This window comes from Chionomys nivalis, chromosome X (assembly GCF_950005125.1).
Source record: "Chionomys nivalis chromosome X, mChiNiv1.1, whole genome shotgun sequence".
Taxonomy (NCBI): Eukaryota; Metazoa; Chordata; class Mammalia; order Rodentia; family Cricetidae; genus Chionomys; species Chionomys nivalis.
Genome location: NC_080112.1, coordinates 61,997,785 through 62,024,776, shown reverse-complemented (window position 1 = coordinate 62,024,776; position 26,992 = coordinate 61,997,785). Strand labels below are relative to the sequence as shown.

The following is a 26,992-nucleotide window of genomic DNA, read 5'->3' as shown; positions in this document are numbered from 1 at the left end:
TGTTTTATACATTTTTCTAGAAGTACTTTATATCTAGTCATGACATCAAGACAAGCTATAAGGTCTATCATAAGAAATATTTAGTATTTACCTTTCTCATCTCCTAAGTGAAAATAGAGAAAAAAAAGTAACCGAGCTGCTTGTTGAATTTTCATATCAACACACAGCTGTGTAATCTGAAGTGAGTTCATGAAACAATCTATTACTTTTATCTTCTGTCCCCTAAAGATGGTCTTCCACCACCAGAAAATTGGTATTATGACTTCTAACACGGAAGAATTTTTCTTATTTGGGGGACATTGTATGAATTGTGGCTTTATTCTTTCTGTCTGACTACTTCCACTGTATTGTGTTTTTGAGACTAATCTGTGTAATTGTACTTTCAGTTATTTTTACATAGTGTTTCATTGTATAACTATGCCTACACCACACTATATTCATACATCCTGTGTGTATGTTCATGGGTTGTTCCCACCTTTGGCAATTATGTATAGCACTATTTGAAGAATTCTTGCACATCTCTTCTTTTAAATATAGTCATTTATTTCTGGTGGGTGTGTACTTAGTACTACTGCTAGGCCATTGTATACATGTTAGTTCAGTTTCATGGTTGCTTCAAATTGTCTAAAGTGAATTTAACACAATGCAAACTGTATTTGAATGTTTTGTGTACTTACCAATATTTGATGTTTTCTTTATTCTTCATTTTATGTAGTCTCATACCTTCCATTGTGGCTTTACTTCACATTTGATGATTGATGAGCCTTTCTCCAAGTTTCTTGGTCAGCTAAACATCTCCCCTGTTGAATTGTATTTTTCTCATTGATTTTCAGGCATTTCTTACATGTTCTAAATATGATCCCCTTGGAAACATACTGTGAATATCTCCTAGACCACATTTTTTTTAAATAAATAAGATTTACTTTTTTTATTTATTTTAATTTTATTTATTTATTTATTTATTTATTTTTGGTTTTTCATGACAGGGTTCACTCTATAGACCAGGCTGGCATCGAACTCACAGAGATCCACTTGCCCCTGCCTTCTGAGTGCTGGGACTAAAGGTGTGCACTGCCACAACCTGTCTCAGGACTTATATATTTTATCATGAAGGGATATAAAGTCTTAAGATTGCCATAAATCGGTTTTAGAACATTTCCATCACGGCAGATTACTTCATTCTTTCTGCCCTTTCCTAGTCAGCCCTTACACAACAGCCACACTCATCTGATTTCTGTCACCATATGTGCGTTTCCCTAGTCTATAATTGTATATAAATGGTTTTCTACAGTATGTACTTGCTTGATATGTTCAATTGTTTTGATTTCATGTAATATTTTTTCACTCTATCATGTTGCTTGTATTTCTATCCATTTTTTTTAATTGCTGAGTAGTATCGCGGGTAGGTCATTCTACTGTTAACATCCATTAACCTAGTTTTCATCTGGGACTATTATAAATAAAACTGGGTAATTTTTATACACAGCTGTTTATGGAGAGAGCATTGATCCTTTAAGTTTTCACAATTTTTCCTTAATACTAAATTTGCATTTTATATATTGTTTTCTAGGAAATCCAGATATGTAAGCCTATATTCGCACGAAGGAAAAATGAATTACTTCTTAAGATAAATTTTCATTAAAGAATGGCAATAAGTCCATTAATTGCCTTCCCTAGTATCGCAACTGATTCTTATTACAAACAACTGTTTGTGGATAACAGTTACTTCCTTTTCTCACTTGAATGTCATCTGTATAGATTTTCCCTTTTCCACTTGCGTGAATGTATGGAAGAAACTGGCTTTGCTGCAGTTTTTCAGTTGTCTTGACACCTTGTATTTTTGGAAGAAAAGAGAAATAAACAAATATGTCATGATGCTTCTCAGATAAACATATGTCTTCAATTATGAACACATTACATATTTGAGAAGGGACATAAATTAATAGTCCAAGAATAGGAGTATTCTGCAGTGCTTAAAATTGAAAGTAGTAGAAAAAATAATTCTGTGTCAAATGTTACATTGTATGGTTAAGACTGGTGATATTAAGTAAAAACTGTACTGCTAAAACTCACCCACCCCAGTTCCTGTGATGCTACTTTCTATAAATATGCCTTTGAAACTGAGAGCTTTGATCCTGTTGCCAAAATAATGTGAGATCCTAGAAATTTTCTAATTATAAATGACAGTATTTTAATTTCATTCTACTACCTCTTCTGTCCCTCCCATCTCAGCACAAGTGACTTGATCACTACAAGTTGCAGGAGTGAATTAAAGCACACATCACATCATCTCTGGTTATTGTGGGGAAATCACAGCTGTTCTTCTGCCAGATAACTGCTTTTCCAAAACCCACTCAGGTTACTCCTTTCTTTATTTTCTGTCTGACCCAATGATTCAAGTCAACTAAAAGCAGTCTAGTAGAAGTGGAAGTTTCCTTTCTCAAACAGCGCTTTAAGTTTGTTTCTCTAAATCAATTGTTCAGAGAAAGCTATCGGTACAAGAGGTAAGGAATTTGGAATTCAGTTTTACATCTCTTGCTGAGCTTTCATATGGTTACACACTGTGAGTAGTTTAATATTAATTACAGAACATATATGCAGGCAGGGCAAGTGTGATGGTAAAGATTGTGCTTTAACGCCATTTCTGACAGGTTTTAATTTTGGGTTGTCACAAAGGGAATTTTATGCTGCAGGTCTATTTTGCAGTCTTAAAATTCAAAATCTCTACCTCTAGGTGGCAGCACCAGATACTTTTTTTCCTGTTTGAGGCCAGCCTTAATAAGTTCTGGTATAAGCAGTAAAACTTTCAAGTTGACTAAAACTTGTAAATATTCTATGAGAATTTGGTTAAATTACTTTGTGTGTTGAATAAGTTTGGGACTTGCTGTACCTTGGGTTTTTAAAGTCTTCTAAAAGGATTTTTGTTCCTTTTTCTTTTTTAGAACATGGTATATTTTGTCTACTTTAAAAATGTAAGCCCCCTTCAGTTTGCCTAGTATATGCATAATTCTTCTAAGAAAACCACTTGGTTAATGATGTTTTTGTATTGAAGTAGCATGTACAAGCCTGTTGTATGCTTAATACTTTAAAGTTAATTGCACTCTATTTTCCTTTTTTGTTTTTAAAAATTAACAAGAATCATAGTTAAGTGAATACAAGATTGAAGCTTCTTCGACTGAAAGAGTTCAGCTTGAGGATAAATCTGAAGTAATTAACTAGGCCAGATGGCCTAGTTACTGCTATGGGAAGATAATAGTCATTTGTGGAAGTCAACATTTAGAGTAGATATTGCATAAGATTTGATTTTTTTTTCTTGCTGTCAGACATGTGTTGGGTGTTCCTCTGTAAGTACCAAGATAGACCGTATCCATTTTCGGTTAGCCCCTTGGGCAGCTGGGCTGGCTGGCTCTCTACCAGTGTGCTCCTCCATGTACTCAGGTGAAAGAGGACTGATAGAGGAGGCCTAAGCAAGAGCCCCTAGTTAATTGTGTATATGGACAATCCAATATGATTTTGTTCCTTTATTTCGGGAGCATTTCAGGATCTTGCCTTTTAGAAAACACCTGTCTTCCGCCCCTCCTTTAAAGTTAAAATTGTCATTGGAAATTGATTAATAATTATACAGTCAGAAAAGTTAAAGCTGCTTTCTCATAACTACAGATTAATCAACACATTCTGTGAATATCCTCTTGTATTCACAGCTAGAGATTAATAAAAGGTACATTTATCTGTTACTGTAGAAAACAAGTCATCTCACTTTTCAGTGTGGTTTAGTTCCTCTGCCCTCTTTAAATATGAGGACATGTATTGTCCATATTTTACTTATCTATTGTTTTTCTAGGAGGCAGATAATCTGTAAACTAAAAATGATAGCCTTGACATGGGGCAGGTGCCATTATCACAGTAACATATCACTTATTCTATGTATTGTGAAAAAATATTTAATTTTCTTATATGTTGTCAATATTAGGAATACTTTTAATTTTTATGAAGCATAGTTATTAATTTCATGTGTAGCATGAATGTATGTTTCATGTGAGTACAGTATGCATTAAATGGTGTCCATTTGCTATTTTGTACTGTATTCAAGTGCAACTTATTAAGTGTTTAACATGTAGTAAGCACCATTAAACTGGGCTTTTCTTTTATTATCTCATTTCAAGTTCAAAACTACATGGCTGGTGACACTTCCATTTTGTGGGTGAGAAAACTGAGACTCCACATCTCAATCATCTGTTCTTTGATTGCTACCCTGCTACTCTGAAAGCGTTTTCCTCAAGAAGTTTATAATTACTATGTGTCACTTGATGACTGACCAAAGAGAATATAGGAGTTTGAATTTTAAATATAAATCCAAGTAGTAAAATTTGACAGGATTTGAACAGGGGAAAATTAAATTAGTAAAGATGTTTTGTTTCTTTTAATAGTTTGTGGCAACAAAATCATATAAATCATGCATAGATTTATTGTTTCAAATGAAATATAGAAATTACATGTAGTTTCAAAGCTATTGTGGGTGTGTGGACCTATGGACTATGTAGATCCACCCCTTTGTACATGTTTTAAGTGTATGAATTGCAAACATACAAAAATAGACGTTGCACTTTGTCCAGATGCTGCTACTGAATTATAACCACTGACTTAGGCTGCAGCATACATGCTGTTAACTATTGAGAGAAGATAAAATCTACCACTGCAGTGAAATCAGTGTTTACAATTGTGTCTGCATTTGAAAGAGTGAACCTATATTCTTTAATGAGAATTTTGTTTTTCTTTTTAATGGTTGCACTTTGAGTATTTTTTAATAACAGTGAATAAATTATTTGAGTTTTTAAGTGTAACTTAAAAAATCTATGACATGCTTTGGAACCTGTATGTCCAGTGACTTGTTTCTACATTGTAGTTTTAGAGTTATTTTTTGATTCATAATCTTTTATAAAAACTATTTATCCTATGATCTTGAGTTCAGTTGGTTTTACGTGTGTGTGTGTGTGTGTGTGTGTGTGTGTGTGTGAACTTGAAAACTAATTTACTTTGGGTTTATAATTCTTTGAATGACTACTTCTATTTTTTTTTTTTTTTTTTTTTTTGCTTGGTAGGACTTGACTCCACTCAGTTTAGAGTTCATCAGTATCACAAAGATGAGGAGAATGATGCTCTACTTGGTGGACCAGTACAACTGACTGATGAAGAGAAATACAAGGACTGTGAAAAATTCAAATGCCTTTGTCCTACATGTGGATCTGAGAATATTTATGATAATGTCTTTGAAGGCTCGGTTAGTTATTCCTTTTTGTTTCTGTCTTTCATTTTGTTAGGAAACTAGTACAGAGTGCCCTCCCCCTACACTTCAGGGTATATAAAGGTAACCTAGATGTTGCATTTATGCCTTTAAACAATTTTTACTGCATGACTTTTGCTTTTATAACTTCATTTCTGCTGAGACATGCTTAATTGAGTATGCTTTAATTGTTTTTGCCTTTCTAGAGTGCTTGACCTTAGTTTTAAAATGGAATCTCTTAAAAATTCCGATTATCTCAAAATATTTTTATTGGAACTCCTTAATTAGTAACCCGTATTCCCTGTTCCCAACCCCCACTTATTTAGATAGAGCAATAATTGCCTTTATCTTAAGTTAACAAGAATTAGGCATTTTGGGAAAGTTTTGTTTGTCTTTACATGTTCCTCTCACCTTGTTTTTTTCCCAAAGGTACTCTTATTATCTTTTCTGTGGTCTTTCCATATCAGACATTTAAAAAAAATCACAAGGAGACATTCTTGTCAAGAAGTACTGCCAAATAATGTATCATTGACCTTGGATCGGAACTTGAAACTCAGCCAATTCATTTCATTTTACTGCAATGTTATAAGTGTGCTAGCCATTGGCAAATGAGTAGGCAGCAGAACTCTGAAACCTTGAAACTGAAAAAAAATACATCTTTTATCTAAATTAAAAGTAATTATTTTAAGTTAATTTGGACAAACAGCAGATGTTTTGCATTTTTTTGAATCAAAACAAAGCAGCTTTTGGAAGCAAGTGCAAGGAAGAGGCAGACACATATCAGCAATACTTGCTAAATCCTTGAGTTTTGCTTCATTACAGCTGTAAATAAGATAGTTAATTGCATGGAGGCTTGACGACTTGCAGATGGGCTAACTGTGGAAGAGCCGATGTCAAGCTCGGAAATCTCTTCCACCTGGAATTGCTTAGCTTGTCGGGGTAGGGTTATGCACCAGATTGGAGCAGGAAACCAACCAAGATGTTTAAGAAAACAAGTGCTCCAGAAACCCCAACAGTTTTCCTGTATCTTATTTTTGTTTTGTCTTTGTTTAAAACAAATTACGACACAATAAAATGTTTCTCCAACTGTTAATAGTTTCTCGTTCAAATTTATATTCTTATTAAAACCTTCTTTCCCAAAATATATTTCAATTCTTTTCAAGCACAGAAACTTTAGATTTTCCAATCTGGTGATAAATTAGTTTGCTTTATTGCTTTTGTAGTGAGTTAATTTTAAATTTTACATTTTTCTGCCTAAAATTCACTTGGTGCAGTAACAGCAAACTAATATCATGTAATGGCTTTTGCTTTATCTTCAAGTTTGGAATGAATGAGTGCAAGTTAAGTTTTGATCAGTGTCTCTAGAAGAATGTTTATTTTTGGTAACATGATTTCTCTGGTATTTTCGGTGGGGAAGTTGCCTTATCCATAAAGCCTGTCTTGCATGGAATGTAAAATAGTGAGTTTATGGTTTTCTCTTTGACTTTGTACTCCATTGTGATAACAAGAATTTATGCCATGTACTTCTAAAGGGGATCTTAAGCCATAAGTAGTGGATAAAGTATAGTTCAAAACTCACCTCTAATAGTATTGTACACCAAGAAAACAAATGAAAGTTTTAAGCATAAATACTTTCTGATAATAACCTTTTGTACACTTGTTTGTCCTGTTTTCTATAGGGAATTGATATGGAGCCCAGCTTGTATCGTTGCAGTAATATTGATTGTAAGGCTTCACCACTCACCTTCATGGTACAGCTGAGCAACAAACTGATCATGGACATTAGACATTGCATCAAAAAGTACTATGATGTAAGTAGCTGTAATAAGACTTTACATATTTAATTTGGTGAAATATAATAATTGTTTTATAGTTTTTGATACAAGTGAAAAACCTTTGGGGGAAATTCGTAGTAAAATACTTTTAATAAAATGTGACAGGCTGTAATTTAAAGTTTGTTTACATTTTCTTATTTATATGTAGATGGGTGGGTGATGGTGGTGCAGGCTGGTGCCTCTATGGTGAACATGAGGGAGTTAGTTCTCTCTTTCTATCAAGTTGGTTCAAAGGGATCAGACTCAGTTCATCAGGGTTGGTGGCAAGACCTTTACCACCTAAGCCATGTCAACTGCCCAAAGTATGAAATTTTAGTCTGGTAATGTGACAAACAATTTGATTTTTTTCATATCTCATTACTGAAGAGTATTTTAAAAATTTAAAGTTTAATTTCAAGAAAAGTAAAACTATATTTGGAAATTGTATTTTTTTTTATTATTGCCTAGGTAACTAAATTGAATGGTCACTCAGAACTTTGGCTAGAGTAGGAAAAATAGCAATGTTGCCTGTCTCCAGTAAGTAGAGTCATGGTACTATGGGTTATGATTTTACTGGACTGATCACTGCCCAGTACTTTGTGTTCACACATAACAATCTAAGCCAATCTCTTGATTAGTTTTCTGAAGAAATGAAAAGAAACATTTTTAAAATTGAAGTGCAATTTGAGATTTCAAAGAGAATGTCTCATTTTTTTATATATATATAGTAAAAATCCCAGAAGAGTAAGTAAGCTTTGTTTGCTTTAAAATCGAGCTTTTGTTTGTTTTCTTACCACATTTCAAATGAATGGTTTTTTCTCTTTAAAAATTAAAATTTAATAAGACTGTACATTTCTCATTTTTCTTAATGTGTCATATCATTTATCATCTAAACAAATTTTCTGTCACTTGAAAATTCGCTATATCTTTTAAAAATATGTATTGAGATATACAGAGAAACCCCATTTTAAAAACAAAAACAAGCAAAATGGCTGTGTTACCAAAGCTTTTTTTTTTTAAATAAAAATGTTCAGGTACTATTAGCTAAGACCAATGACTTTAACATTCTATTCTTTCTACTTGTTAATTAAAATGTAACATAGCCCTTCTTTAAAGCACGTGTGAAGTAATTTGACATGTTTCACATGGTAAGAAATATAACTCATTATACGTAAATGGGTATTAGAGCATTAAGGTAAAGGATGAGAACACAGAGTCATATTGTGATTTGGCAGAGAATAATTTGTATTTATATTTTTAAAAAGTACGTTTGCCTGAAGGTTTTTATAAAAAATAATAATAATGACTACACTTTGGGAAACTCTGCAAAGTTTAGTGAATAAAGCTGTGCTGCACTTAAATGAAGAGCTTGTTGGGAATAAAGGTTATTTGTCGGGTCACATTCTATAGTACATCAAGTGTTCACCTTATGAAATGTTAGACCTTTATTTAGCATGAAGAGCACAAATCAAAATTGTTCAATTTCTCATTTACAGGCCTTATTGAGTAAAGTATGATTCTTGACTCTTGGGAAGAATCCTGGCTTTTTCCTCTATGTTTAGTCTATCAAAAGCTTCACCATGGAAATGTTAATACTAAAACAATGAATCTAGTTCCTTCTGTGAGAAGGAACTATCTGTTTTGACTAAGTTGAGAATAGGGAGAAAAACGATCCATATAATTAGAATGTGCCCAAACTCAAAGATGAATTTCAATTCTAATTGTGTGTGTGTGCATGCCTGTGTTTTAATGACCATAGTTACAAAAGCATTTTTAAGCTAAATAATCTACTCTTACAGACTAAGTATTTAAAAGAAAGCTGTTAGAGTACTTGCCTTGTCTTGTCTACCAACTATTTCTGTAACATGCAAGTGAAAGTTTTTCTACACTTAACTGCCCACTTGTCTTTTCTAAGACATTTCTGATCAAAATCGCCAAATGTTACTCTAGTAATTAAGGATTGATAGAACTGTTGGTCCTCAAAGTTAGAAATTTCCTTGCTTTGTGATCCTGATCATAAGCTACTCGATGGGTGAAAAGAACTCCATCATTTCTTTCATGGTCTCATGCTGAGTTATATGTAAACAGTGTGTCTTAGAAGTCAGTGAGAGACAGTTTTATTTTTTGTTGTCTCCAGATACAATGCTACTTTTGCCAGCTGATGGGTGTGATGTTGAGTTTCTTTGGTTAACTGTGCCTCAAGTCACACTGTTGAGTGTTATGTATGATAAAATTAATGGCAATCAAGCTAAAGACTGATGCAGTAAGCATATTAGAAAGGCTTCTGAGATTAAGCAACTTTTCTCTGAAAGCAGGTTACCAAAATGGCTTCTTCATATTTTGTAATATTTAAAAATACTCAGTGAATAGAAACAATTATTGGTGGACCTTAGATAATAGAGTATCATATTTGTTTTAGTCTTAAACTTACAGCAAGGGAAATCAATTTACAATGAGAAAAGAAATGTACACATAGAAATGAAGAACTTGGAGAAGTTTGGTAAAATATGACATTTGACCAAACGTAACCTGCCAAGGAACCTAGTTATAGATTATATGAAATTAGGTTACCAAGAAAAGAAATTAAAGTCACAGAGTATACTTCTAAATCATTTGCATTTTCAAATGCATTACATGTTCCTTTGTCATGACTGAAAGAGTAAATGTGATGTAACATTTTTGCAAATGTATATATCTCAGAGTCAATAAATCTATATTGCATCATATTTTAATACTGACTCCTTTAATGGGAAATGCTTTTTCCCAACCCCCTTTGTATAGTAATAAGTGTATCATTCGAATTCTCATTTAATTAACATACAATTTTCCATGTGCATGGAAATGTACAAGACACTGAACAAATGTACTTTTTGAGTAACATATTGATTTACTTGGGAGAAATATAACTTTAGATTTTACTTCAAGGTTTGATAATGTGTTGAAAAACTGACATAGCACAAAGAAATCTTAATTCAAAATTGATTGTATGCTTTGAGCCTTGTTTGTTACTTTGTTAATACTGAACTGGTATTTCTTTTTACTCATAAGAAGGCAAATTAATCTCTAAGCTTTTAAGGATGGTTTTTGAAATTCAAGTTTAGAATGAAAAATTTACACATAACCCCCCCCCTTAAATTCTGTCCCCAAGAGCACACACACACACACACAGAGAGAGAGAGAGAGAGAGAGAGAGAGAGAGAGAGAGAGAGAGAGAGAGAGACAAAGGGAGAGAAGCACTAGCTAATCTAAATTGGGAAATGAAGAGGGCTTTTTTTAAGCATGAAAATTTCATCATCTTGTCAGCTGGCAGAATGCCTGCTGTGTGGATTCACAAAGGCTAAGAATTACACTTTCATGAAATTTTCCTCACTAACTGCCCTGGTTAATTTGAAAGATAACCCACTGTTCTAATTCATTCCTCAATTGGGCGGTGCAGGTTTTATCTTTGATCTGACAAAGCATTTGTGTTAATCGTTTTGGCCCTCCACTAGACACTCTTGGGATTGTGCTTTTACAATAAATGTGTCTGTGATAGCTCTTTAGTCTATTATACTTACAATAGATCCATAGAACTGGTAATTAATTCTCCACTGCTTTGGAAATGGGAAGAATAGGTGTAGTTCTGTCAAGTACTGCTGGGAAGTTTGTTTAGCTGGTTCATTTTTGAAGTGTTCCCTCAACTGTCCTAAAAGCGAATATGAGACTGAGATGCTAGCCTACCCTAATGACTTTCTGATGTGGGAAATTCAATCCTTCTTGATACCTGGGAGGGGTGGTGGGTCATTTATTATTGGTTACTATGTACATTAAACTCATTTGAATACACACATGGAGTCACACCTTTCTAAAGGTGGAGGCTCTGACAGACACAGTGTGATAGTGAACTAAAATGTGTTCCTCGTTCCTCATTATGCAGTGTTTAAGGGGTTTGAATGGGGCAAAGTATTTTTCTTTACCATCCTTCTGTGTTTCTAGGTACCTGCAAAAGGGCTCTTTGCTAGTGTTTTTGAATGTTGAGATATTGCTAACCCTAGATAAAACTGCCCCTACATCTAAACAACAATGAGCAAATGAATACATATCAGTGTTTTAGCCCTTGATTAGTTGCTGGGCCAGAATTAGGAGTGTAATTCCTTAGAAATAAGCTCCAGGTTTTATAATTTCAGAATTTTCCTGTATTATGCCTTTTGAGGACTGGGCTTAAATATTCTGTGTCTTATCTGTGATCTCTGCCACAGCCATTCATTTAGCAATAGGTGTTCTTGATTCTTGGTAACCAAGGGATCAACAAGTAAAAGTTACTATTTTTAATATTTTCTTTAAATTATTTTTTCACAATGTTACTACACTGACAGAGGGCTTATTTGTGATACACAAAATTAATATCAAGTTAGCCCAAAACTCCAGTTATTTTAAGATTCTGAAAGCATTGACAAATAGCTCTTTGATACCATCTTTGTCCTGTCCTCTCTCCTCCCCTCCCCTTTCTCCTTCCCTCCCTCCTTCCCTCTTTTTTCCCCTCCCTTCCCCCCTCCTCCCCTCCCTTCCCCCTGTTCCTTCTACCCTCACCCTAACACTCTTGTCCCCAGGGATCAGTCTCTGCCCCCTTCTCTCTCCTCTTCTAATAAACCTCCCATGTGAGCCTTGTTGGATGGTGTGACTTCTCTTCGCAGTGTTTTTTTTAAATTACAAATGGCCTTCTTCTCAAACCAAGTATGTGGCAAAGATTCAGTGCCCACAGATATTATTGTTATGATACAGAATAGCAGCCTGTCTAAGTATAATATTTTCATTGTCTGACTAGAGAAGTTCTATGCCTAACTAGATAACTTGGCAGGGGCGGAGAGCAATACCTAGCTTGTTACCTGCTTACTGCCACTCTCTTTATAGTTCTCTGTTTTATTTCATACATTATTATTTCTTTGGGGCCCATTTTTATGAGGAATTCAAAAACATATGCCCAGAGAATTAATATCAGCCATCAAGCATTATGTTCTTAAACTCAAGGTTGACCTTGGAATTGCCTTTTATCAAAGGTGTAATGAAGAGTCAGGAATAGTGGCACACACCTTTAATCCTAGCACTAGGGAGGCAGATGGATCTTCGTGAGATCAAGAAAAGCCTGGTCTACAAAGAGTTTGATGATAGCCAGGTAGTTACACGAAGAAACACTGTCTCAGCCTGCCCCTTAAAAGTGTAACCATTCCAGAATGGAATATTGGTTGAACTATTTGTTCATAAAAATGTGAACTTATTTAGCATCATGAGCAAACATCATTTATAGTGCTAAATAGTGCTTAAACAAAAGTAGTTTTATAAAGAAGTCACAGAATGACATTAAATAAATCTGATAAGATGACAACTTCTCACTCTAGACCCCAACAAATGTGTTACTGAGTGGGACTCATTGTCATTGACTTCATTTATCCATTTTTGTTGGAATGATACTTTACAGTGGATCTGTTTGAAAGCCATGCAGTGGCTTTCAGTAACTCTCTGCTGTTCTGCTGCAAATATTCAGTGTTCAATAACCCTCAAAATTTCTCATTTCTTACCTGTGGTGATACAGACTGATAGTTTTTAGGCTAGAGGTTGCAGTATGCAGGAGCATCACAGGCTACATTGGTTCAAAATAGTTTAAACTTTAGTAGTAGAATTATTGTTGATTTCTTTGCCTCTCTATATTTAGAACATTTAGAAAGAAAGAATAAACTAGGCTTTTTTTTAAAAGTCTCTAACAACATAATTATAAGTGGTAATAGAAGCATGCAACATATAAGCAATAGATATCCATCCGACCAATTCAGCTTCACAGTCAGCCTAATACTTGCTACCCAGTGAAGCTTAAAGAGGGGTGATTTCTTTAGGCATCCATAAAACCCATCCTAAATCTTCCTGAGAGCTGATGTTTCTTCTTGCTTCACACCATTTTATTGGGAAGCTAAGCATAAATGAACACCAGGCATACCAGTATTCTAACACCAGACCTATTAATAGAGAGGGTATGCTTTTATTTGTAAATGGTTGATTTTCTTAGATTTATATAAGTCAAACATGCTAATTTTGAGTTGAGTATTACATTTTGCTGCAACTTCATGGTGTGTTCCTACAGTAAAACTGAAAAAAAAAACAGGGCTTGAATGATAGTTGGGGGTAGAATCTCATTGTAAGAGAATGTGTTGCCTATACATCTAAATGAATCATAGGTTATCCCATCCTCTAAAACATGATAGATATTTTGTGTATCAGTTAATCGTTAGATGTTTGCTTTCGCAAAGGAGTTGTAGTAAGCAAAGAGGCTTAGGTACAGCTTTCCACTTGTCTTTTTTTTTAATAAAATAACCAACATTTTTCTGTTGTTTCTTTAGTTTTTATTTCATATAATCATTACTGGATGCCATCAATTATTTTTTGGTAGGAAGAAAACTAGAAATGGTTCTGTGGAACTAGTAGGAGATTCACACCCAATTTGGAGTGGTCCAACCACAGAATAAGCATTACAAATTATGCCAGTTCTGACTATGAACATGGACTTTAAGCAATTCCTGATACAGTTTATCTCTGTAGGGAAAATTGGGGGCTTTTTGAAATGCCAAGGAAATGCCACAGGAGTTGGCACATAGATGACAAAAAGTAGGTAATCTCAGAAAACTGAGCCGAAACAGTAGAATTCCTTTTAGTTTGATTTCTTTAACCTTGTCTATTTAGGGAAAACTCAACTTCAAGTCCTACTGCAGCCATCTGTAGCTACTATCTTGTAGTAAAGTAACTGAACCACAACAGATCTCATTTAACCTTTCAAAAGTGAGATTTCCACACCACTGAGCAAAATGGAAGTATCAGGTCTCTGCTGTACATATCAACTGTGTGGGAAGTGAGCATCCTAAGCAGTGACTGTCTTTCATGTTTTGTTGTATGTTCATTATGGTCCACAAGTGAAATCAGACCTTTACAGATAGTTGTTGATTGGAATTTTCAGATGATGCTGTCTAGCCTAGCCTTGCATTAAATGAAATGATCTCATTTCTGTTTAGGAGAGAATTAATTCAGCTGCTTTTCCAAGGCACTGCAGAAAAATTTTCAAAGCCCAGATTTACAAAAAAAGAAAACAACAACAGTGCATATGTGTGTGTGTGTTTGTGCACGTGCACGCGTGTGTGGCTTTGTGTGTGTGTGTTAAAACCGAGTCCATCTTTTTTTCTATATAATAGGGATTGTTTTGTTTGCAAGGAATGGCTTTAACATACACCCTTATCAATATCCATAATATGTTGGCCTTAACTTGGATTTTGTAAAGCAATATATATCTTGTAGTCCTGGTTTAAACCTTGTCTGATTTGAATAACACCTTCAGAATTTTCTATGTTTTTTTACTTTATGCCATAATGTAGTTTTCAAATCCTTCACCTGGCTTGTTTCTTGAAAGGTCTTTCTCATTCAGGCAGTACAGGTACTTCAGGTTCCTTGGCTGTTAGAGGTACAACAATATTGGTACTGCTGAGAATCTGGGCGATTTACTAGCCAACTCTCAGGATCCAGGACTAAGAAGGCTACAGTCTAAAATAAAACTAACACTCCTCAGGATTGATGTCCATATGATGCACAAGGATTTAGAAATCATGCAGGCCCTTCAACTTCAAATTTCCATTTAATGATGTAGTGATGTTTTAGAGCCTTTAGAACAATGGTTCTCAGTCTGTGGGACGTGACCCCTTGGGGGAGGGTTTAAAACCTCTTTCACAAGGGTTGCCTAAGAGCACAAGAAAACACAGATATTTACTCTATGATTCATAATAGTAGCAAACTTATAGTTATGGCGTAGCCATGAAAATAATTCAATGGCTGGGAGTCACCACAGCATGAGGAAACTGTATTAAAGGGTCACATAGTATTAGGAAGGTTGAGAACTACTGTTTTAGAAAGACCCATTGAAGAATTTTAAGTAAAACATTCCTTTGTAGTAGTATATATAGTTCAGAGGTTCTCAATCTTTTTCATCTTTGGGACCCTAGTACACTCTTAATATACTAAAAATACCAATGAGTTTATTTTTCTGTGAATTCATATTTTATTTTAACTTAAAACTGAGGTGCTAAAGTATTGATCCATTTATGAGTGACAATAACAATATTAAGTAAAAACAAAAAAATTTTAAAAATCTGGGTTTGAGCCGGGCGGTGGTGGCACACGCCTTTAATCCCAGCACTCGGGAGGCAGAGACAGGCGGATCTCTGTGAGTTCGAGGCCAGCCTGGTCTACAAGAGCTAGTTCCAGGGCAGGAACCAAAAGATACAGAGAAACCCTGTCTGGAAAAAAAAAAAATTCTGGGTTTGGGCACACATCGTTAATCTTGGCACTTGGGAAGCAGAGACAGAGGCGGGTTTATCTCTGATTAAAGGCCAATCTGATATCTATATATAAGTTCCAGGCCAGCCAGTGCTTCATAGTGAGACCCTATCTCAAAAAGAGCCCATTCTGAAAAAAATAACTTTATATTCAAATTGAAAATAATCTAATCAAGACAATGGTATTGTTTTATATTCTTACAATTTTCTTTCTTACCTATCTTCAAAGATGGTTGTATTCTCATATCTTCTTCAGCATCTCATCTTTTGTAATTTACTATTTTGGTTTGTAAAGAAAATTTTGTTTCACATAAGAATATAGTTAGGGAAAGAAGCATGTTTTGTTAGCCCTTTCTGTTAATTTCAGTAATTCATTTTTTTTGTTACTACACTGAAATAGTTTATCTTAAAGTGTGTTGGGGGTGCTGTGTGTATGTGTTCATATAGGTATGTACACTTGTGTGTGTGATTGTATGTGTCCGTGTGTGCAAAAACATATGTTGGTGAGAGGTCACTATTGGGTTTATTATTCGATAACCTCTTTGCCTTAATTCTCAGTGAACCTGGAGTTCACTGATTTAGCTAAACTGGCTGGCCAGCAAGCCCCAGGGATTCTTCTGTGTTCACCTCCCCACTGCTAAGCTTTTTTACATGGGTTCTGGGAATCAAACTTGGGTACTTCTCCTTACACAGTGAACACTTTACTGAGCTAGCCCTTCTGCCAAGATTGTTTCTCTTTTGTTTTTTTTTTTTTCACCAAGGCAGTTTCTTACAGGTTAACAACACTGGGTATGAAATCATGTCTTTGATCATTTTATGTTGTAGTACATCGAAACCCATTGCTCTGTCTTAAATCTTGAGTGGATCATTTATCTATGCATGATTCTTTAACATGGAATGGTTATTTAGAAAATATTGGTTAAGTGACTTACACATGTTTTCCAAATGTTATAATCTTACAAAAAATGCAGTTTTTAATCAGCCTCATTGGGACCCTATTGAGCTTAAGGTCGTAAATATTAATATTCCAATGAAAATACATTGAATACTGAGGTTTGGTAACATAATGTGAGTTGACTTTTTTTAAGTGACAGACTTCGTTGGTTCATTTTGTAGGAAATGTCTTTTAGGTACGTAGTTAGGTCTGAATAACCATAGTTTATCAGCTATTCTTTTAGCTAAAAATGGGTTTCGCTGAACAGAGTAGCTCAGTTCCCAACTTAGACAGTTGTACAAATGTTTTTCATGGAGAGAACTACTGTATCATTTCGCATGATAATAAAAGAATGCATATAGTTGAGTTTCATAAAAGATTCTGCTCTCTGAATATATGTTATTGCTAAATGAGCCTAGCTTACTTATGTATTAGGTATTGTGAGTGTGCAATGGTAAGGAATATAAAAGTTAATAGTATAATTTATAGCCACTACCTTTATTAGTGCCTGCTTAGCAGACATTTTATTGTACATATTGATCTTGCACCAACAATACAATTGCAAACTCAATGAAAAAGACTGATATTCCAGAAAAGAGCTATGACTTTTTATTTGTGGGTTCCAGGAGCTTCACTTTCAGCTCTTGCATTTTTTCCTAAAGAAATGTACTCTTTGGGACTGTGGATTTGTCTCAGTGGGTTAAGAGCACTTATTATGCAAGCATGAAGACCTGAGTTCAAATGTCCAGAACCAATATAAAAAGTCACACATGGTCACATGCGTAATTGTAATGCTAGCACTACATGAGGCAGAGACAGGAGGATCACTAGAACTTGCTGCCCAACTTTAGCTCTGGGTTTAGTGAGAGACCTTGTCAAAGGATTAAGGTAAAAAGTGAAAGAGCAGGACACCCAACCTACTCCAGCCTCCATGCATGCATGGGAGCATATGCCCATACACAGACATGTACATACTCCACCCTCCACACAGTAAATTTTAAAAAGGAGAAAAAAAGAAATTTATATGCAAGAATATATTGATGAGTAATTGCTTATAATAATGAAAATTGGATATATCTTACATATCCTAGAATAAATTATTGCTAAATAAATTATGGCATATCAACAGGATAGTATAATGTATAGCCACCTAAAGCAGTATTTTGTGAGATTAAAGACACAGGATAATGGAAACAGAAAAATAAAAAAGCAAATTATTATATAAGGAATGCTTCAACTATGTGGTAAAAATACTCTGTACTTATAGAAATGTTTCCGAAAAAACAGAAAGACATCAGAATATTAATAGTGATTATCTTTACTAGTTAGTGTTGTAATAAAAGCGGTGGCGGGGCTGCGTCCCCAGCACCCGGCCGCCCGCATGGCTTATGCCCCAAAATAATTACACGGAAACTGTATTCTTTTGAACACTGCCTGGCCCATTAGTTTCAGCCTCTTATTGGCTACCTCTTACATATTGATCTAACCCATTTTTAATATTTTGTGTAGTACCACGAGCTGGCTTACCAGGAAAGATCTTAACCTGCGTCTGTCTGGAGTGGGAGAATCATGGCGACTCACTGACTCGGCTTCTTTTTCCCAGCATCCTGTTCTGTCTACTCCGCCTACCTAATTTTCTGTCCTATTAAAGGGCTAAGGCAGTTTCTTTATTTAACCAATAAAATTAACTCCTCCATCAAGTAAGAATATGACTTTCTTTAATTTTCATCTTTATATATTTGTGTTAGTGCTATAATAACTATATATTCAGTTTTAAAGGGGAAGATTTGGGTTGCATTTTAAATGTATTTTAACACTTACAATAAATGAAATATTACTGTGGCAAATTTCACTGTAAAATTCACTGTAGCATATTGTATGGTGTATTGTCAAACGGATAAAATTGTGTAACTATGAGGACATTTTTTTATTTTATTTTGTTTTCTACTATACTAAATAGGCTGCCAGACTATATACATGAAAGTTGGTAGCTTTACTTTACAAAAGTGGCAGTAATTGATTTGAATACAAAATGAAACTATCAGGACAATTCCCTCAAAGAATATTGAAGAAAATGCATCTCAGTATTTCCATTAAAGTTTCATAGCAAGAATAGCTCGGTTTAGGAAGGAGAACTCTTTATCTTTAGCTCATTACTTACTTTCAGTGCATCATGAGGACAGAGAGAACCTCAAAAGTTTAAGTAGTCATTCTCATACTTATTGATTATGTTCACCACTCCTGCTTTCTAGAAGTTACCTCTAGGTCTTAAATCATTAAGACGGATAACTTTCTCTTACTCAGATGTACACCCACATCCATAGCAGTTTGTGCTTTTTCAAATTCTAGCAAATGTATAGATAGATTTGTACCTACCACCCTTAATCAAAATACAGAACAGTTCCATCCCAAAACAGTATCATCTCACTCTTGTTCCAACTTCTATATTTTTTTGATCACTACAGGGTTGTCTTTTGGGGACTGTCAAATGGATCCATAGAGTATGCAGCCTTTGAGACTGTCTTGTCACAGAAGGCTCTCCTATTATTGCTGACTATTACTCCACTTTGTGGGTGTGTATTTGTTTGGCCCATTTAAGGATGGTTTATGTTGTTTCCAGTTGGGGACAATTATGGAATCTGGTGCTTGTAAATGTTTGCATGTAGCACAAATAATAAAAACCCAGTGACAGTTATTGGGGTTCAACCTGAAGACCAAAGAAGCAAAGCAGCCAAGCCACTAGAGAGCTCTTGCCTCCATGAAATCTTCAGACTGAAAGAAGGCAAGTTCCTGTTTCATCCTACCTTATATTCCTCTCTAGTGCTGAGATTATAGGTGTGCATCACCACTGCTCAACATCTGTGGCTAACTAATGTGGCTGCTGCCATTAAAGGTGTGTGCACCCACTGCCTGCCCTGTATGCCTAGTGTGGCTACTTTGCACTGATCTTCAGGCAAGTTTTATTTATTAAAATACCCACTTTATTTCCCTCTTTGTCTGAAATAGGAAAGAAGGCTATAACTAATATAAGAAAAATTATATATAATACGTATGATACCATATGCAATATATGCTAGCAATAAATACATCAACAATGTCTAGTCCATTTGCATTCTATCTTGATGACTCCAAAGTCTTATACCTAATTTTCTTTCTATCATAACTTGCTTTCTGCATCTGGTAAACAAGTTAAACAGTAACTATAACTATCTATTCTCCAACTCCCTCAGAGGCCCAAGAAGGAAATATTAACTGAGTAAGCAGGAAGTGCAGACAAGTGATTTCCAAAAAAATGTGAGAAACAACAGAAACAGCTGTCTGGACAGTCACCCAAGGTTCCTCTGCAACATTGGGGCATCTATCTTTGTCTTAAAGGCCTAGAATTTCTGACAAACTTTTTGTTAAGCAAGATTTCTGAAGGACTGTCCCACCTTGTCTTGGCAAGGTTTTGTCATCACTCTATTTTGTGTCCTGCTTGTCCAATTTGAACAGAATACTGTCAGCAGTTAAGGTAAGGGCTCTTTCTTGCCCAGTGGTTTATATTTGCCAGAAAGAGAGTAAACTCCGTATTGAGTTTTCTTTGATGCCTATCATTTTTCTCTGAAGTAGATTGGTGCTTCCAGGAGCAGACATGTCTCATTGTGATTTAAAAAAAAATTAAAAGAACCCATATTATTAAAATGTCTTAAATGCCATATTCTGTAGATCTCTGAATTATGTATGACTATAAGTTTGATTATAATAGGTAATTAACTACTAACCTGCATTTCCTTATTATCCTAAACAGTTGGTAATAATAATTTTCAAGGACTAGAAATTTACACTACATCGTTAAATGAGTTGCATAGGTACAATATCTTAAATAAGAGTAGAAATGTATGTGCATTATGTTCTAACATTTGCATACAGATTTTATACAAGTATGTTTTCATTTCTCTAGAATAAGTATCCAGGAGCAGTATTGAATTGTATGTTTGAAATTTTTAAGCATTATCAAGCTATTTTTCAGAATGGTAATATCATTTTGTATTCCTATTAGCTATATAAGAGCTCCATTTACTTAGCATCCTTGTTGGTTCATATTATTTTCTTTAATTTGAACTATAAGCATGGAGTGACCAGTCTTTGTGGTTTTAATATCTATTTCCCTGATGTCTAGTGATACTGAACTCTTTTTGTGCATTTACCTGCTTTATGTCTTTTCTTTTACCATGACAAAACACCATGACCAAGGCACTCATAAAAAAAAATACAGCATTTAATTTAGAGGCTCATGGTTCCAGAGGGTTAGAGTCCATGACCACCATATTTGGGAGCATGCCAATAGGCAGGCAGGCATAGCATGGCACTGGAACAGTAGCTGAGAGCTTATTATCTAATCCACAAGCATGAGGCAGAGAGAGAACTCATTAGGAATGGCCTGGTCTTTTGAAACCTCAAATTCTACCCCCAGTGACATATGTCCTCCAACAAGGCTACACTTCCTATTTCATCCCAAACAGTTCCTCCAACTGGGAACCAAGCATTCAAATATATTTGTGTGTGTGTGTGGGGGGGGTCCTTCTGAGGACCAAGTATTTAAATATATTCATATATATTTTCATTCAAAACACCATGACGTCCTTAGATTCTTTTTGGTGTACTGTTTCAAGTGTTTTTTGTAAAACCCATTTACTTGGCTCGTTTGCTTTCTGTTGTTGAGTTTTGAAAGTTTTTTATATATTCTAAATACAGTTTCGTTGTTATATGTGATTTGTAACTGTTTTCCCAAGTCTGAAGCTAGCATTGGTCTCTTTAAAAATATCTTTAGCAGGCATAGTAGCAAATGCCCAATACTTGGACAGCAGACACATTTAGATCTCTGTTAATTTGAAGCCAGCCTGTTCTGCATAGTGAGTTTAAGGACAGCAAGAAGTACATAGTGAAGTCCTGTCTCAAAAAACAAATTTTAAATTGTTAAATCGTTATTACTGTCTGAATGAATGTACATGCCTTGTGTGGAGATCACAAGACAACTTCCTGGAGTATGTTCTCCTTTATCTTTATACGGTTTCTGGGAAATCAGTATTTTGTTTTTTATATTGCACTTTGATTCTGAAGATGAAGAATTTAAATTTTTTTTCTTTTTTTTTTCTTTTTTTTTTTTTAATTTTCGAGACAGGGTTTCTCTGTAGCTTTTTGGTTCCTGTCCTGGAACTAGCTCTTGTAGACCAGGCTGGCCTCGAACTCACAGAGATCCGCCTGTCTCTGCCTCCCGAGTGCTGGGATTAAAGGCGTGCGCCACCACCGCCCGGCCGAATTTAAAATTTTTTAACGTGTACTCTTGATGCAATATCTGTCTTGAGTTTGTTTTTGTATGAGACGTAGGACAGGCTTCATTTTATTCCTTTCGCCTATGTCTGGCCAACTGCTTACTTGTAACATTGTCCTTCCTCCATTGAATTACTTCTGGGCCACTGTCAGTAATCTTTTGTGCACACTTACATGGGGCTATTTCTATTCTTTTTCTTCTTCCACTGATGTCTGTGTTTATCCATTTGCCAACACCACACTCTTGAATACTGTGACGTTATGTGTAGTATGAGTACTCTTTTCATATCCACTTTAGCCATTCTAGTCCTTTTGCATTTTTGCAAAAGTTTTGGAATAAACTTGTCTTCATCATAAAAATAATATTGATAGGTAGTGGTGATTGTAGTTGTTGTTCTTGAAGTTCATATTATTTGGGGGACAATTGATTTTTTTACATGAAGCCTTCTAATCTGTGAGCACTGTCTTCTTATGTACTTTAGCCTTCTTTGAGCTCTTCAGTTAACATTTTGTCATTTTTCAGTCCATAACTGTATTTTTTTTTTTTGCTGAATTGATACTTAAGTAGTCATTTTGGTAGGAGATTATTATTCTTTAATGACTCGTTAACTTGTATTACCTGGTATATAGAAATAAAATTGTATATTTATTTGTTCTAGTATTTCTATAATGTAGAAAGTTATATGTAGGCTGTCGGTAGTGTTCATGTTAAGCCTAGCACATGACTTCTCAGTAATGTTGTTTTTCTAAACAAGAAGGTTATAAGTAAATCATTTGATCCTCACCAGAGTATGTTTACGCATGTGCACACCTTAAATTTTATTTCATAAATCTAATGCTGCCAAGTTTTTAAGAGTACCAGCTAAGTATGCTGTCACTTTTGTAAAAGTTCATGCATTTGTTTATATGAATGTGTAGTCTAGAAATATTTCTCAAAATATTTATCAAATGGGGAAAATTACACCTGAATGATGAAAGTTGTAGATTTTTTATTTTCACATTGATTTTTCTTCTTAACTGTTTTACAATGGGCATGTGTAATTTTTGTTAAAATAATAAGATTGCCGTAAAAGGAAGCATAAGAGGGTGAATTTTTGTATTGTGTTACATTATAATGAGTTGAGTGAAGAGATTAAGTTGCTTGTATCCTAGAAGTATATTTACTGCCCTTGTCATTTTAATTTCCTAAAAATTTATGCAAGACCAAAGCACTATGTTAAGACATAATAAAACATTTTTAAATTTTTCTTAGTTCAACAATTTTGTACAATGTGTTTGGATTGTATTCATCCTCACCCACCTCTTCCCAGGTGAGGTGCCTCAGTGCAGTAGATATACTTTCAGTCTTACAGTGGAACTTTTTTTTTTTCAGGAACAAATGTCTTTATTCAAAAAATACATAGTAGATTATCTGTAGGCATGGACAAAGATAGTAGTAAACCCGTATATATTACCAGTGGAAACCAGTAACTGATAGTTACAGTGATCAGCCGGCCAGCCAGCTCTTTTTCTAGCCATTTTCTTCCGATAACTTCTGAAGTTATTGAATTCATGGAACATTTTTAAGAGTCAGATATTAGGGGGTGAAAAATCAGAGAAGCAGAGCATCCAGCCATTAGTTCTTACCTCTATTCAATCCTCAGACCAAATGGGTATCCTGTCTCTACAAGTCCGCAGACTAAATCCCTCTCTATGAAACTTCAGCCTGAATCCTGAGCTCACTTTCCATCTCCACCTCCTTGGTGTTGGAATTAAAGGTGTGAGTGATCACTGCTTTGTTCTGTTTCTCTTTTAGATTGATTCAGTCTCGTGTAGCCTACCTAGGGTGACTTTGAACTCACAGAGGTTTGACTGCCTTTGGCTTGGAAGTACTGAAATTAAAGGTGTACCACCACTGCCTGGCCTCTGTGGCTAATTAGTGGCTTAGCTCCATACTCTGATCTTCAGGAAAGCTTTATTTGTTAAAGCACAAATAAAATATTACCACATCTTACTACCAGGTTATTATCTCTTTTTTCTCACAGGCTACGCTATACTATATAGTGTTGTGTTTAACTTCTTGCTACTTGCGAAAAACATAGAACCAGGAACATGGAAGATACAGGACTTACATACTCGAGCAAGAAAGTAATTTTTGGAGCTTTCAGAAAAATCTATGAATGTAGCATTTATATTCAGTTGGGGGAGATAATTCTAATTAACTACTTTACAGGCACTGGACATTGTTTCCTAGATATCAATCACTTTAGGAGTCTTCTAAGTTAAACCCGCTCTTCTATTACACATATATACAGTGCATGTTTTAGTCTCACCTTCAATTTTAAATTTGTGATTCTTGCTTGCTGCTTGGAAGAAATGCAGATCTTTCCCTTTATTTAGTAACATTCCTTGTGTGCCCTGAGCATTGACTAGGAAACTGGCTTCTTAACAGCAGAGGTTCTTCAGATTCCTGTTTATGTACTTTCTCTTAACAGGCAGCTCTGTCTTTTTCTTGTTAGTATCACATCTAAATAACAAGAACGTTTTTAGAAAGCCTTAGCATCATGCTTTCTGTAGGTATATTTGTTTATTTTTGTGTGTTCGTTTTTCTCACCTTGGCATGCACAAAGTGCACTCTTCAAGAAAGAAGTGTGATGAGACCTGCTTGGCTTTGCCTCCTGTCAGAGAACTCAGTCCTAGTAGCTTAGGATTAAATGTGAAATCCAAGACTTACAGCAAAATTTTTAGAGAAGTTTATCCCATCTAGTCTTCTTAGCAGTTAGAACCTTTTCTCTTCCTTCCATACATAGCTAGTAATTATGGTACACCTAATGAACTGGCAGAAGGTTTAGGTCCACAGCTAAGGGCTCCCTATGAGAATTGTGCAGCCTTGATTTCAGGAAATCTGTCTTTACCATACAACTTCAAAATAGTGGTGCAGAGTTGTTAGTAGAAACAACTACAGTGACACTAGAACAAAGGACATGAGTTTAGATGACTTCTTTGATTAGACCATCACTGTACTTGATAAAACACCTACACCTTTTTTGCTAGTACCCTCCCTTTATCAGATAGAGTGGAAGTGAAGCACATTGTGTAGGACATGAACTCTTGCAAAAGACTTTGCAAACAGATCAAATCATCTAAGTCACACACTGGGAAAAGCTTTGAGTAGCCTCGGCCTCTTTTGCCAGCTGTCTTTCCTTTCAAAAATTACATAACACCCCCTCACTACCACCTCTATCTGCTGTTTCTATTGACATAACTTTTGTGTCTGGTTTTAAGATCTAAGTTGTTTTATCATAGTGAATTGCCAAGACCATGCCTTTTTGACATGAGACTCCTGAAATGCATGTTAAAGTGTCAAAAAATCAGTGCCACTGGCTCATCAGACACTCGTTTTTATATGGCATTGCATTCACTAAATGCATCTGAATTTCTGTTTCTGTATTTGCAAACCCATGGCGTGTAAGAACAATTCATCTTGAAAACCAATGCTTAATTTAATTTGGTTCTTTAGTAATCTGATGTTTTCAGACTATTCTCACAGATGTCTGAACTCTGTCATCGCTTGACATTTTTTTTTTTTTTAGCAAGGAAAGAGATATTTGAGGGGGGAAACCCCAAAAGTTAGAATTTGATAACAATAAAATCAATATGTGCAAGGTTTGGAAGTTTGGATGCGCTTTTTGCTTGTTGAGCTTCTGTATATGGCACCTATTTTATCTAATTGTTACCTATCTGATGAAAAATCTGCTTGAAGTCAGATTTTGAATTTCATAATGCAAATATACTTGTAAAATGGTTCTAAGCGATCGTTTTTTTCTTCAAATTGAGTAGCCAGATCCATAGAAAAGACTGTATAAAACATTTTTACATTTGTATGTATAGCCTATGATCTTAGAGCTTTAAAACAGTCTGATAATGCTGGCTTTATACATTTTTAGAAGTCAGGAATAATTAACTTTTTTTTAGACAGTTACAATAAGCAGTTTGAAAAGAAATATTTGTTGTATCTTCTAAAGAAGTATTGTATCTAGGCTAAAAAATAGCATATTTTAGCAATGGTTTACTTAGTGACCGAAAGAAAATCAATATAGTAGAGTAAAATACAGTTCCACATAACAGCATGTTTGGTTAGTACTAAACATGAGAATTTTTGTGAAAAGTGGCCCTGGAATTTGATCTCCTTTAAATTAAAATAAATTAATGATAGTTTCATATAGTGTCTTTGTTTCTTGTTGATCCAGTTAGGAAGAGGGCTGGTCAGGTCTTGTTGCTACTTTTCTAGGGAGAGTTGGGGAAAATGTCATGAAGCTCTCCAAACGTCTTCTTTCTCCTCTTCAGGCCTTCCCCTGTCTTTGTCTTGTCGTTTCAGGATACACTTGCATTGTTGATCATTCTGAATGTTGTTAAGACTTTTACTATAAGACAACGGTGAAGTGAATTATATAAGAAACTTCAACATGTGCAAGGTTTTTTTTTTCCCCTTCCTTCTGTTAGAGTTAATCCTTAAACAGTCTCTACATTCAGGAAAAAAATTCTGTTAAAGACCCCAGATTGTAAAAGCAGTGCTCATCTGAGAGCTTTGGGGCAATCCTCTGATATGTAATTGCTTTTACATCAGTCATAAGAGAGAGGCAAGAATGCGCTTTCCTTGAACTTAACAGTTTGGGCAATTTTCTATAATCCAGTAAATACAAATTGTAGCTTGATTATTCATCTACGTCTGTCAAGCAGATTTTAATGGATGAATGAATGAGTCAAATCTATGCATGGAAATATACAAATGTGCAAAATCTGGGTCTAATTACCAGGCTGCTGAATTTACACAAGGTCAGGTAAACAAGGCACCAATGTAATGATTATTAATTGTTAATAATGCCTTTGGGAAAACATTCACATTTTCTTTCTGAATACCTAACAGTTTGCCTTTCTAGTCATTTTAAACTCTCAAATGTTAGTTGGTCTGAAAAAAATAGAAACAGTTTTGCCCTACTTTTATCCTTTCCTTCTAATTGCTTACTAATTCTTCTCAAAATAACAGGTAAAATGTAATACATTTTTCAGATCTCTATTGAAAATCACAGTTTAATGTGATGGTGAGAGAATTAAAGGAGGTAGCGTATTCACACAGAAGAATGAAGTAGCTGCTATCTTTTGTCTCCATCAAAGGGAAGAGCATGGTTCCCCCAATACACACACACATCCTGTATCCTCTTTTCAAAACCTATTTGGCATTCTAAAACACAAGCCCAAGGTGGTGATAAAGGAAAGGAAATCAAAGCAGACTCCCCCCACCATTTACTATAGTAAGCCAACATTTGCT

The 26,992-nt window shown here is 35.0% G+C and overlaps 1 protein-coding gene across 3 annotated transcripts in view; it reads left to right on the top strand.

The window, feature by feature from the left end:
• Pola1 (DNA polymerase alpha 1, catalytic subunit) overlaps nucleotides 1–26,992 on the top strand; it is a 329,844-nt gene that overhangs the window by 165,855 nt on the left and 136,997 nt on the right. For 2 of the 3 annotated variants that reach the window (XM_057760368.1, XM_057760369.1), the window contains 2 exons: nucleotides 5,100–5,278; nucleotides 6,961–7,092. In XM_057760368.1, coding sequence (XP_057616351.1) covers nucleotides 5,100–5,278; nucleotides 6,961–7,092 — 311 coding nt within the window. Of the gene's footprint in view, nucleotides 1–5,099; nucleotides 5,279–6,960; nucleotides 7,093–26,992 lie in introns of those variants that run through there. The other variant, XR_009056492.1, reaches the window with a different exon arrangement.